The 14,983-nt window shown below is 43.1% G+C and overlaps 1 protein-coding gene across 4 annotated transcripts in view; it reads left to right on the top strand.

The window, feature by feature from the left end:
- Nucleotides 1–14,983, top strand: part of AFF2 (ALF transcription elongation factor 2) — a 482,808-nt gene that overhangs the window by 433,575 nt on the left and 34,250 nt on the right. For all 4 annotated transcript variants that reach the window (XM_082376043.1, XM_082376045.1, XM_082376044.1 and 1 more), the window contains one exon: nt 13,654–13,813. In XM_082376043.1, the coding sequence (XP_082232169.1) occupies nt 13,654–13,813 (160 nt within the window). The remainder of the gene's footprint in view (nt 1–13,653; nt 13,814–14,983) is intronic.

The following is a 14,983-nucleotide window of genomic DNA, read 5'->3' on the forward strand; positions in this document are numbered from 1 at the left end:
CTTGTAACTGAAGGTTTGTACCTTTTGACCAATTTTTCCCCCACCTCCCAGCCCCTGGAAACTACCATGCTACGCTCTGTTACTATGAATCGGATTTTTTTCTTTAGATTCCACGTATAAGTGAGAATATGTAGTATTTTTGTTTGTGTCTGGTTTATTTCACTTGGATAATATCCTCCAGGTTCATCCATGTTATTGCAAGTGGCAGGCTTTCCTTCTTTTTTAAGGCTGCATAATATTTCTTTCCTATAGATAGATAGATAGACAGATAAATAGGTAGATAGACAGATACCACATTTTCTTTAACCATTCATCTGTCGATGACCACTTCAGCTGTTTCCATATACTGGAAGCATATCAATTTTCATGAGTTTCATGGCTAACTGAAAGAGAGTTGACATTTACCTTGAATATTTAATGAGTCATGTTCAACAGATAGAAAAATAACCACCATTTGAGTTCTTTTAGACTTTTTGCCTTTATACATTCTTATTTCTGCAACTAACTTTCGCGTATATGATGAGAACTTGAGTAACATTTGACTCTCATACGTGTAAATGTACATTTGTGTGTGCTGTCAAAACATGGCTAGAACCCAAATGAGCGTTAATGTAAACATTGACCAACAACAATATCTTCTTTATTCAATGACTTAATGTCCAGTGTGTACCACTGAAGTCAACATTTCTGTTCTTAGCCAGCTAGTAGCAACATTATTTTTAAAATTTAAAATCAATATTGTGCACCTCATTTGAGGAATGGTACTTCTCTCAATAGTGTTTTACTTCTTAGGCAACCATCTTAATTGATGCTGAAATTATTTTACTTCTCGGTATTAGCCATCTTGGATTTTAGCCAATAGATGCGTCTACTCAGTCACATGCACATGCACACATACACTCACAGGCATGTACACGCACTCACACGTGGACACACGCGTTCTCTATCATTCAAATACCTTGAATTTAGGCGTAGTTGTCTGAAATACGTAGTGGAATATAATTGTACTCAAAGAGAACATTTTTAGCGTGTAACCTTTCTGGAAAATACTTCCCCACCAATTTTTTGCCCAAGTTTCCAACCGGCAGAGTAATGTACCTCGGTCTTGTCATTATGAAGCTAGAGTAGTGTAGGCTGGTGGAAAGTGCATGGGAATTTGAGACCTTGATAACATCAGGCTAGCAAACACATCTCACTAACAGTACACGTCTCATGTGGTTTGCAAGTGAGCGTATTTTTCTTGTTTGGGACATTTAAAATCCCCGCCCCACCCACAAGTTGTGAATGCCTTTCTTCACCATAATTCCTAAGATGTACATTTGTTTGGGCTTAGCTGATGGGCACCCTGTATAACTGTGACTTGCTATTGACATACTCTCAGGATAGGCAGATTCCCAGGTTTTCACATGACCACAAATGTAATTTGCTTAACTTCGGAAGGTATTTTTAATTGTCTGTTTGTTTAATCCTTTTTATTCAAAATTCTGCCTTCTTTGGAATTTCTAAATGTCCCAAATTCCTCTGCATGACAAATTCCTCCACATGACAGATTCCTCTTAATGACAAAACCAAACACCCCGACCTTGTTATTACTTGCCTGTTTGTCATTATCACAGATCCTGCAAGTTCTTGGAGAAGTGCCTAGGTTTGTTTCCATTTCTTTCTAGATCAGCTTTTAAGCGGCTCTGTGTTCGTTTGTAATACGGGATTGCCATTCTTGTTGCTACTGATCTAGATTCGAGTGTAAGCCCTGCCGTTCCACATACAGGAGTCAATGTTGAATGAGGCTGGCTATACTTAGCTATCTTATTACTGGTGGCCATGATCAGCCTTTTCCTCTTGACGTCAAAAGCATGTTGGGCTCAAGATCAAAGGAGCTCCCCAAGTATGAGGAAAGTGTGGTCCCCTCTTCTTCTCTCATTTACACTTGACCTCCTTTCATTTAGCCTTGATGAGAAGGGAGACTGTTAGCTGGAAGGCAAGATTTTCAGGCAGATAACATTACAGGATTAAAGATCCAGTATTTCCTTTGCTGTCATTCAAAATAACAGGCGTAGGAAATTCTGTTTAAAATAGCTGGGCTTTTGACTTAGAGGGCTTCTGTATAGAAGACTTAAGATGTCAGCTTTAAATATGACATTGATAGTCTTAGGCAAAGAATGGGAGTGAATTCTTGTAGAATCTGTCTTTTTTTGCCTTGCCTGTTTATTAATGGTCTTTGTGATTTATTGTGAATGCTGGGGAGGATTTTCAGGCCCACTTATCATGGGAAGGGAACACCTTCTTGTTCTTAATGTGAGTGTGTCGTAATTAGCAATGCATGTGGGCTAGGAGATTTAGTTCTGTCTTTTGTGAAAGTCCTTCAACCTCAAATTTAATCCCAAATTGATTGAATACTTTCTCTTCCATGAGGAAATTAATTATGCCACTAGAAAAATCATCAACTAGAAAGGGAGTTAATATCAGGCACAGTGTAGACCGGGCTGGTTAATGTATCAAAATGATATGACGAGGGTAGCTCATGTTTCACACAAATCGAAATAATGGAATCATCATTTTAATTAAAAATGGGAAAGTCTGTGTATAGATGGCATTCATTTTCAGTAAGAGCCACACCATTTATTTCTTACGTTCATGCATGTACATTGCACCCTGTGACCCATGGACAGCTGTTGCTCAAGATACCAATTACATTAAAACTGTCCTTCCAAATATGTTACGTTTTGTCAGTAGAACTGAAGCTGAAGAAAGAGTCAGGCACTGTGACGGGCCAACAGCCATCCAACCAGTTGAAAGGTTACAAATCCATCATCAGACAACCTATTTGCTTAATTATGTTCATCAAATGAACATCTGACTCAGGATGTTTTGGGGTTGGGTAGGCTGGCCCAAGTAGGACTTCTGTTGAGAGTCGGCAGTACATAGACATTTCATAGTTAAGTATTGTTCTTTACCAGGTGACCTTGTTTGTGCTGATTTTCTGTTCATTGTGAGGCCATTTGGAGTGTGTTTTCATAATAAGAAGATTATATACAAGTTATCGTGCCAGCGATACAGAAAGTGACGGTACAGTCTGGCCCCTGCCATCAAGGAATTTACAGTGTAGGTGAGCAGGCAGAAGGTTAGCACAGTGTCATAATTCGAGAATAATGAAGTGATAAACTGTGATGAAGTTAGTGAAAAGAAATCAGAACAGGGAAGTAGTATCTGGGAGAATTAAAGTCATGGAGAAGACCTCAGGTTATTGGAATTTGAGCTTAAAAGATAAAGATTTAAGGAAGCAGAAGAGAAGGAAAAAGTGTCATTCTAGACTGAAAAAACAGGGTAAGCAAAGGCATGGGAAGAGAGGGAAATAAAGACTGGCCCTAAAGTAGAGGGGTAATGGAAAAAGATCTCTGAAAATCCTGTAGAAAAAAACTGCATCTCTCCGTGAGGAAGTCATGGTAAATTCTGAAACCAAGAGACCTCGTGCCGTATATGGTCACTGGGGCCAAGTACAAAATAACTCAAGGCTTCTAGTCTAATAAGGAGCGAGACCGAGGAAAGTAAGAACATCTGATTTGCAACAGGGAGTGGGCAGGACAGGGGCTGTTGGTAGCAATTAAGAAAGCAGTTTCACGAAACTGGGTCATTTGTAGAGACCTGGATGGATCTAGAGACTGTCATACAGAGTGAAGGAAGTCAGAGAGAGAAAAACAAATATTGTATGTTAACGTATATATGTGGAACCTAGAGAAATGGTACACATGAACCGGTTTGCAGGGCAGAAATAGAGACACAGATGTAGAGAACAAACGTATGGACACCAAGGGGGGAAAGCGGTGGGGGCGGGGGGGCGTGGTGCTGTGATGAATTGGGAGATTGGGATTGACATGTGTACACTGATGGGGATAAAATGGATGACTAATAAGAAAAATAAATAAATCATAATAAAAAAAGCTGAATTAGAATGGATTAACGGTAGAAAAGAATAAGTTGGGGTTGGGACCGTATGAGGTCCAAGTCAGAAGGAAGCAGGTACTATGAGGGAAGAAGAGCTATAAGGTAGAGAAAAAATAATAGAAGGAATAAGTGTGTTGGTGATGTCAGGCACCAACACATGCAGAATAGCCAAGTCACATTTCTGGAGCACAAGAGTGGTCCCTCCTGCTGCCGTTGGTCCCAGGTCTGGTTTGCACGCAACCCCAGTTCCTGGAGGCCTGAATGTACAATGACTTCTGTTCTTGGTTTTTCTTATTGCACCACGTACCTCCTGACATTAAACTTCCCATTAGACAAAGTACCTGCAAGACACACACACACACACACACACACACACACACACAAACGTATACCACACACAAAAAAAAGAAAGCAGTTTCAGTAGGCCAGAGTTACAAAGCCTGATTACTGGGCCTATAGAAGTTTGTAGCGGTGAGGAAGTGAAACCATCCTGTGTTGACCACATCTTTAGGAAGTGTCACGGTGGAGGGCAGTCAGCAACTGTTTCTTGATGGGGGGAACCTGCAGCCTGGTCTCACCCAGAAGGGCTGTCTGAGCAGCTTCCGCCCCTCATGGCTCTGTGTTAACGTTACTGCCTCTTCCTCGTGTTAGGGTTAGACGCTGCGGTTTTGCAAGGTGCAATTTTTGCCATTCACTTGGGTATTCTAATGCTTTTATTTCTATTTCAGGCATAATTATGAAGGCACATTCAGTAAGGAAACTGTATAGGTTTTAGTTTAGAAATTGTGTATATGACTTGGAATGCCATTCACTGGATGCCCTGTCATCCCATATACAGGAATTTTATTTTGCAGGTATTACTTTTATAACTTAAAAGCTTTTCATTGAAAAGCGCACCTATCAATATTCATAAATATAGGAAGTACCATTGGAGGAACCGTAAGAAACTGATAACAGTGGAAAACTTTGGAAAATTGGGTGACGTGACAGTAGAGGGGCAGAAGATGTACTTTTCATTGTATCCCTTGCTGTAGGTTTTGAATTCAGTACCATGTTTATTACCTGTTTAAAGACAAATACAATATTTGAAGAAACAGTGACGTGAAACATAAAGGACATTTAAATTTCCCCTGTTTCATCTTAACAAACTACTACTCTGTGTGGAAAGAGTTATCAGCTGTAAACTGGAAATCTTTTCCTCTAGCCTCCGTGAGTTTTGTCATTCTCAGGAGTCAAATGCAACAGGCTTTTCTTAGCCTAAGGGGCGGATTGCCTTCAGTGTTTTGAACACTGAATTCTTGCAATACGTCTCATTAGGTCACTTGAAGAAAACATTTGGGATTAATTCTGTGTTCCTGTTGCTTTTTGGTATGATTACAGGGTGGATTTTGTAGTGGATCCTGGATTCTTTTCCTTTCCTCAAGCTAGACTTGCAGTTTAAGAAAGCGTCCCAGTAGCCTGGTGAAACCCACCACCACTCACTCCGCCTCAGAGCCCAGCCACGTGTCATGGCTAAGAGGTCCTGGAGCATCATGGGTAAAGTGGGAGGATACCCGTTCCCATCTCTCCCCCGACCCCCGCCCAGTGTTCTTGTAGCAATCACGTGAGGTCATGGGAGTGAAAATACTGGAACATTATCAAGTGCTCTGCACTTAAAAAGTATTTGGTCTTGTTGCTCCAATGATGACGATCTCCTATTGGAACCATAGTCAGTGGGTGCACCCGGGGACAATTCTCCTAGAGATCTTACAGAGAAGACCTCTATATGGCTTTACTCTAGGGTGTCTTAAGCGCACCAAACATTGTACAGAGTGTGTGTGTGGTTGATAAAGCCTCTGGCCTTAGAAGCTCACCCTCCAAATCAAGTGTCTCTGATACATCAGGTAACAAATCAGACATGAAGGGGAGCAGACATTACTGATAAGGAGATTGGCGTTGGGAGACAGCAAGGAAGAAATGTAGTCTAGGGAGAGATTGGACGAGGGGTGCCCACTTTTCCAGCCGAGAGGCAGCTCTGAGCATGATGGGTGACAGAAAGAGGTCCTCAAGCAAGGGCAAAGGCAGAGGCTTGTGCTGACGGCTCTGAGCCTATCAGCAGCCTGTTTTGTACTCTCCTAGGGAACTCAGGCTGCCCATGGCTGGGGCTCTCCTGATGGGGAGCTGGGCCCCATCTCCAGTCCAGTCCTATAGACACAATGGCAAGATTCCTGAAGGGGAGCAGCCTGTGGGTTTAAGTCACCCAGTCAAAGTCATCCACTGCTCCCCCTAGGATCTGTGACTGATGGAATTCTTTATGGGAACGCTTTGACCTTGTTATGGATTCCTGATATCTGGCCCTCTCTGGGTTCCTTATGAATGTGAGCTGCCAACCGTTCATTCTCTGCTTTGCTGGAGACAGGGTCACGGGAGTCGGAGTTCTGTCCACTTGCTTACCTTCATTCTCCCCCTTGCCCCCATTTTAAAAAGTAGACTTTAAAGGCAAAACGGACAAAAATACTTGGCTGTATACAATTTTTTTCACCTGTTTACCTGTTTGTTGAAACAGTTCTGACCGATAGCGGAAAAGTCACTGTGGCTTTTAATTATTTCCAGAAAAAATTTGAATACCGGTTTATTCTCCCTAATGCAAATTGTGATGTTCTCAAGACATAAATGGCCCATTAGCCACCATTGACCAGCCTTGCTGGCAACACGCTGGCACCCTCCGTAGCGCCACCTCACTTCATACTGCAGTGAGGCGGGATCCAGACGCCTTGGTTTTTTCCATTCCTTTGAAACTGCATGTTGAAGTTTGCCCCCTAGTATCCTTAAAACTATTTTTCAACTTGATATTGTTTGGTGCTAAGTCTCGGTATTCTCAGCTCTAAAATGGGAGTATTAAGAGTGCCTGACTTACGGGACTATTGTGAGGATTAAAAAAGAAGATTCAGGGAAGGTGCTGAACCTGGTTCCTGGCGCACCTCGCATGCTGCATCTCTATTAGCCATTATGAATCATGCTCAGGGTCCCAGCCGTGACCATGGATGCAGTCTAATACCACCCTGACCCTTGGCGGTGATAGTGGCAAGCTGCCTCAGACCCTCGTGGTGATCCATGGGGCACATTTGGAGGAAAGAATTATGCATTTAGTCAACTACCAGTGCAGGCAGGTAGCCTCAGGAAAGTTGTAAGCTGAAGCTGGTGCTTATCACAAGGAATCGGATAAAACCTCTTCAGGAATAATTGCCCAAAGGAAGCTTCAACTTGACCAGGTTAGATTCAAAATGACATAAGGCAGTCAACTTTCTTTGTTGCTAAAGGAATACAGAATAATTATGGAAAAATAAAATCCACAGTTGATCTCAAAACTGTGTCTTAGGCATTAGTTTCCAGTTCACCAACTTATTTTTTTTCCCCCAGCAGTTTGTATCTGAATAGCCTCTGTAGCCTTGGTCCTCTCAGTGTGGTTCACTGACCGGGAGCATCTGTAGCGCCTGGGAATGCAGAACTCAGGACCCATTCCAGGCCTACCTAATGAGAATCTGCATGTTCCAAAGATCTCCAGGTGATTCGTAAGCACATTAAAGTTGAGAAGTACTGGTTAACAGAGTTCTCTCACCTCAATTTCTTGACTCAGTCCTCTTAAAGCCTATGTGATGTATTACCCCATTTTACAGATGAGGAAACTGAAAACCTTCCGTTAAGTGCTTAGCCTAAGGTCACACAAAAATAAAGTATCCAAGCATGCTCCTCTCACTGTACTAAAACTACCTCTTTAAAATCAGTAGGGGAAATGTAGCTGTTTAGATATGTGAAATAGACTGAAAATGGGAGAAAGGGCACAGGCAGGAAAAGATGACAAGGGCCTGGGTCTGGTCAGTCCACCAAAAGGGTAGCCAAGCTGTGATGGATTGTGAGTCAAATGTAACTCTGAAAAGCCATTGCCAAAATCACTCAACATTATGGCCTCAGAAAAGAAGTAAGATGCCACGTAAGTTAAGATAAATAGAACTAACTGCTGGTGATCCAAAAATGTGAGGAGCCATTCATTTCGAGTTTTCATGAAAGTTCCAAATGGTCAACTTGCAGCTTCTTGGGAAGATATAACCTCTTTGATTGCCCATTGCTGTGGCAGTAATCTACTAGAGCCTTCCTGACACCAAGCTCTGGCTCCCAGAGATCCTGGGATGACACTGGGGCCACCTAGATGATCCAGAACCATCTCCCCATCTCAAGATCCTGAATTTATTCATATCTGCAAAACTCGTTTTTCCACATGAGGTACCATATTCACAGGTTCCAGGGATTACGATTTGGACATCTTTGGGGGAGTCATTATTTCACCAACCACATATCTCTTCAGTCAGTCAGGGCTTTAAACTATGTCATATACGGTAACTTGCCCATGAAGATGAACGTGAGTGGATAGGTGTGCATCTCCTTCTTATGCTTTGCAAATAAATAGAGCAGACTCCATTTCAAACACCAAAATCAGACAAAAGGACAAAATCCCAGTGTACACACACATTGGACAAAGATTATCTCCTCGGAGCCATGCCAGGGTGTAGCCCGAATTACAAGTGGATGGCTATTCACCATCTGCTCGTCAGTGGCACCAGTGCATGAACACAGAACATACTTGATTCTGAGTTGCTTGTGATAATATTGGGCTATGCAGTCTTTTATTTTCAAACTGTGCTCAGGGGCCATCCCAGGGTGGAGGAAAAGCTGCTGGGGACTTCCTCCCCTACATTCTGCCCCATCCCTTGTTTCCACCAGAGCAACTGTGTTTTTATCTGTCTTATGTATTATGCTTCTGCCTACACTTTCTATTGGACAGTTGGGCTAAATGGGTTTTCTGGGGGAGGGTTGGGGTAGATTTCAAAACTACTGACTCAGACCAAAATGGATTCGTCCCATCCCCGGGCTGGAATAGGCTCAGGGCTCAGAGTGTTTGCCTCTAGGGGCCTAGTATGGTGAGGCACATAGATTGTTCCAGTTTTGGAGCCCAGAGTTCAGAGAGGAAAAGGAGGAAGAGAGGAAAGATCAGCTATAAATGTTGATTCCTTTGCCCCAGGGCCATCCCTTTACAACTTAATGATGGAATCAAGTATAGAAGCATTTCAGATTATCTGGTAGACAGACATTTGATCTCTATAAAACCGGAAAAGGGTCATGTTGATGAAATTCGTACAAGTTTCAACCAAAGACGAGGGTTTAACAACATCCTTGATAGACTCCCCCATCAAGCATCTCATGCTACATCTCTCTGGCAAGGTCTGGGCCTTGTGAAATATGCTGCCAAGATCAATACCCTGGGGACTTGCTTGTCGAATCCTTCCCATATATGTTTCCCACTACAAAGTCATTACCCCTTCTGGAACCTTTCCTTTCTGATGCCCACACAGCTTGATTGAGCAGAATGGCCAATTCATCATCCCTGTTTATCTCCTGAGAGAGGAATTTACAGTTAAATTAGGATTCGAGTCAGATAGCACTGATGCAGATGTTTGGTTTTCCGGAGACCGTTAATCTGAATTAGTGAAAAGTCTGATTTATGAAGTAGCCATACAGAAAGGCAGCTGTAATCCTCTGAGGTTCATACAAGAGCTCTGTGACTGTGTTGCCAAGAGTAGGTCATTTCAGACCTGCCTTAAGGAGCAGATTGGATTGGGCAAAGGTCTCCTCACACATTTTCTCTAAGGTCCAAACCATCTCCCTTAAAATCCCCTATGCACTTTCATTTCATGAGGATCATAATCTTTGAGTTGGAAGACACCTTAAAGATCATCCAACTCCTCTGTGGATCAATAATAGGAATCTTTATTGCCGGCTATCTGGTCACCTAAGGGTATCAAGCTCACTGGCCTACAAAGCAGTGGCCTCTTTCTGTGGCCAGCTGTAGATATTTAAGTCTTTTCTGATGTTGAAGTGAGATCTTTCCTGGCTAGATCTCTAGTTCATTGGTCCTAATTTTACCTTGGAAGACTCTCAGAACTAGCCCACTCCCTTTCCCATAGGACAGACCTTCTGGTTTTTGAAGACTGTCATCACATGAACCGCCCTCCTCCCTGCCCCAGAGTCTCCTCTAGGCAAAGTAGTCCCAGTTCTTTCATATGGCTTCTTGACTGTCTATCTAATGGTGTCACATACATATTGAGCCCTTGACTGCACAAGAGGCCTCGTCAGTATAAGCATAGAGAGACTGTCAGGTCTAGAGATTAAGGTGCCTGAACTACCTCTTAAAACCCATCTTTTACATGATTACTCCCATTCTTGAAGTAATAGAATCACAGACAGAAATAGGATTCTGTGGAACTGACCTATACTTCCAACAAGAATCCAATCTCTGTCCCAGATAAAAGCACTGGCGTTTATGCAACCTTAACCAAGCCAAGAAGACAACTGCAGAATTTATATGGGGAGGGAACTCCACAAACTGTGTGGAATCACATAATTATTTCACAGGTAGAAAACATCTTTCAAAAATGGGAATATTTGAAATTAAATATAGAAAAGTTTGACAGTCAAAACCATCATAATAATACTTTTGTGCATATTATGTAAATATAATTAAGCAATTAATTTTAATTTTGGTTTATGTATATGGCAATGGAGCATTTAAGAACTTAAATTTTACCATAAAAAAAAACACACAAAAAAACCCCATCTTTTCCCCCTAGTACTCTCAAGCTTCCACACTAGGGCCAATGCTGTCTGCAGAAGGCATCTTAAAGACCTCCCAAACTTCTCTCCCACTGGCCTGCCCTTTGATCCCCTTCTCTAGCCCTGGATTTCCCCACTAGGGTCATTGACTTGCTAAGGCAGCTTCTTTGCCCTCAGTCTGGCCCGTGACCATGAAGACCTACTAAATGGGATTAGGATTAAAATGAGGCTTCGCTCCACTCAGTACAGACTGCTCACCCCGATGAACACAGTGGCAAAATCTGATCTTTGAAAAGGTTGAGCAGTTCACTTTGAAGTTGTTCACAAACGTGGGTCCTTTGAGAAGTTTTATTACATTCGGGGTGAAGTCACAGAGCACACTTGTAATATTTACAGACTATGGAGTAGGTAGTTTAATATATTAAATGTTAATGATTTTTAGTATCACCTATTATCTTTGTTGTAACCACTAGCATTCTTTTTAAAAGCAATTTATTAAAATATGAAAGTAAATGGTACATGGGAAATAATTCTAATGCAGTTGGGGGGTGAAGAATGTGGAAATTGCACATTCGTCCTTCATCTCCTAGGCGGAATCAAGTATTGCGTGGGCTAGCATCCCTCATAGCCACTTTAATATACATTTGAAAAATAAACTAGCGACATATGAAAATAAATGTAGCAGAAGTGGCAATTTAACTAGCTGAACAGCTAACGGGTTTCCCTCCCACCAATGCTGGCTCTTCCCTGTTTCCAACTGTGAATTGCTCGGAGAAAGCAATTCTTTCTCATAAAGATGTTGAAGTCCTTCACCTCCCCATCTGAGTTCTCATGGTGTCCTCTTTGAATTCAAGTCCACCGTCCCGCTCATCCCCAAGTATTTCTGTCCATCAGTGTGAGCATGAAAAGCTGATGTACCTCTCCCTGTTCTTTCTATACTTGTTTCCCCTAAGTGGTCATTGTCAGCGTTGACTGGCCGTGGGATCCTTCCCGAGAACACAGCAATAGGTTTAGCTGTAGGAAGACTTAGGGAAAATTATTTCAGTTCTCATTTCACTGGATCTCAGTCAAGGTTACTCTTAGGTTTCAAATCTTCTTTATTTCGTATCTGCGTCTATACATCGATATTTACTTATATTTACAGTCAATTTTTCATATGTGGGTTCTGTCCACATCTACAATCTCTTAATCACAATTCTGAAATTCAAAAAGTTTTGAGAACTTTTATTTTCAGACAGACTCCTTTGATGACAAAACCTGACCTAAACTGATGTGCACGTATTAATTTCAAGTCTTGATTTATTTTTCTCATTGTGACTGTTAACTGCAATAATATTAACGAGTTTTATTAAAGGGTGCTTCCCAGATCCCACTGGGGGTATTATAGATATGATATAGCTACCATATTACTTTTTTAATTTAAAAAAATGTGAATATCAAAATTCATCTCCCTTCCAAAGGCTTTGGATAAGGAACACCTGTATACAAACACATACACACACAAACCAGAAATTAATGTATAGATAGGAAAGAAAAGTAGGAAACAGCCTTTTCACGTGAAAATCATAAACATGGGAGTACAAGTTAGATCTTAACTCTCAATCCACCAGGCCATAGTCTGAGTATTGCTGCTGCTGTGTGCTGTATCTGAAACTTTACTTGGGGGGAATTGAGGCCAAGCAAGCATAGCCTCTGGATTAGTTGCACTTAAAGCTGTTCCCTCCGTCTTTATTTAGTAACCAAAGACAAAAACAATTGATTAGATTTAGAGGGTACTTTGCATAAATATGCAAGGGTACTTTATGCATAAATACTAAAAAGGAATGCAGGGAAAGAGGCACTCTGAGCTGTATGTAGATCCCTGGCTCCACTGTCTCTCTCTCTCTCACACACACACACACACACACACACACACACACACACACACACACACACACACACACACACACACATACACACACACACACACACACACACACTTTCCCAGGGGATACAGTCCCCTATTTCTTCTGCCTCCCCTAATCTCTTGGTGTATTTGGCAGACGAATGTACTTGCAGATAGCATTTACTTAGCAGATAGCATTTTTAAATGAGCTCCGGCTATATGAAAGAAAAGAGCTACCTGGGAGCTTAAAGGGGCCGTCTTCAGGGACACGAGGCACACGTAATGCAAAGGCTCTACGCATTGGATGGTGACGGACGAGACACCCATGCTGGTTTGAAAGGGATCCTATGCCTGTCCGTGATTGAACTCTCCAAAGAGGGGCCTGGGCTGATGAGACACAGATGGACAAGACTCCCCATTTTGGAGGGAAAGCAGAGCAAAACTAGTCCAAAGAGACGATGAACAGAAGGACAGAAGGGCTATGACACACCCCAGAGTGCCACGAGACAGCTGAGGTTGATTTGTTACGGGGCACAGAGGGCAAGCGACTAGTGAGGAAGAGTGTGGATTATCAATAAAGACAGAGCGGCAAGAGGTGTCAGTGTCCCAATGCTTTGCTTGGTCAGCTTTACAGATTTAAAATCAGTCATTAGAGATGGTTGGTCCTTTATGATCATACCTCCTGGTAAGAGTTTTAAGAAGGGTTTACAGAAATTCTGCTGGAGGAGGCCGAGAAGTGCATCCTGTCATCCCCTAATTCACATGGTCAGCTCTGCTCACCTTGGGGCCGGGCGCTGGACACCTGGCCGCGAATATCTTTACACAGCCCTGCCCGTTGAGGGACCTGAGAGGCCACGGTCCCAGTCTCACTTCTCTGTCTACTGATAGCTATGAGGCTGAGGCAAGCCCTCCCACTTCTGTGAACCTCGGTCTCCCATGATGAAAGCGAGGATTCAACTCGCCCCTTCTTGCTGAGAGGACAATACTGTGCATATGGCTAAGATCAGAGCCCCTTGACAGACCTGTGGGTCACTCACGGGGCCTCCTGAGCCTCACGTTTCCCACCTGTGAAATGGGATGGCAAGCTCCACTCACCTGCCCCCCACAAATCATCAGCCTTTATGCTGACCTGGGCTCTTTTCCAGCTGGTCTGAGACCGAGTGGTGTCATTTTCCTTTCAGCCCGCTCCTGGCCATGCCTCAGCCCACACCTGCAGCGCCAGCCAGCGGGGGATCCGGCAGCTCCAGTGACTCTGAGAGCAGCTCAGAGTCAGACTCAGACACTGAAAGCAGCACCACTGACAGTGAAGCCAATGAGGCGCCGCGCGTGGCCACGCCAGAGGTGGGTGACGGGCCGGGGCCCCAGCCACAGCTTACCTGCCCCGAGGCAGCACCTCCGACCTGCACACACACAACAGTACAACAATCACAGTATTCCAGCGCGATGAGGGCTTCAGCACGGTATACCCGTCAGAAAAGTACTCAGGTGTTTGATAGCATTTTTTTCTTCTAACACATGTACTCGCGTGGTCTCTAACAGACATTTCTTTGCCGTGTGACTGATTTGCTGTGTGACTCACTCAGCTACTCTGAGCCTTGAGCCTCCCCATTACTATTACACTGGACTAGTAATCACTGGGCTCGCAACTTCACTTTCCAGAGAATCAGCAAAGCCAGTCCAGACCCGCTTCTAGCTCTGGGGACACCACCCCTTCCTCTAGGTTGAAGTGATGAAAGTCACTCGGCAAGTAAGACCCAGGAAGCGTGATGGTTGAAAGGTCACAGGTATTTTTTTTAAATTTCAATTAATATTCTTCAAGTGTGCTCGATGGTAATTCATGAAAACATTTCACACAGCCCCACAAAATACCAGAATTATAATTTTGAGTTAAAAACCCTGTCCTTCCCCTCTCATCCTCTCTTTGAGTGCCAGCCTCTCAGTTCCCCTGAGCCTGCACCTCATACAGCAAGCAGATCCCTCCACGGCTCTGGACACACTTGTTTGTCAGTAATCAGAAAAGAATAACAGAAGAAGATGCCATAGTAACATTACTGATGATCATAATAGCTCACACTTCTTGAATGTAGATCACACGCCGGGCACCGTCAGAAGCTCGTGACTTGGATTTTCTCCTTTCATCCTCATAACAGCTCTATGGGGTCCTTGCTATTATTATCCCATTTTACAGATGAGAGAATAAGGTTCTGAGAGGGTAAGAAAGAACTTTCCCAAGATCTCACAGGCAGGACTGAAACCAGGGTCTATGTGCTACCAGAGCTGGCGCCCTTAACCTCGCGCTCTGCTAACGACAGTAGCAGCCGTTGCGATTGCCTCGACGCTCACCTGCCATTGCTCTGTGTGGGTTGGAATCACGTCTACTCAGAGTCTTTTGAATTCTGTCACCCTCTATTGGCTGGTGCCATAAGCCTCAGCTGATGCCTTTCAAAAAAGAGGAGTTCTAATAAAGATGATGGCTCTTTTAGTTCAACAGGCAGAATTCAGACTTGGGAA

This window comes from Balaenoptera borealis, assembly GCF_965194805.1.
Source record: "Balaenoptera borealis genome assembly, chromosome: X".
Taxonomy (NCBI): Eukaryota; Metazoa; Chordata; class Mammalia; order Artiodactyla; family Balaenopteridae; genus Balaenoptera; species Balaenoptera borealis.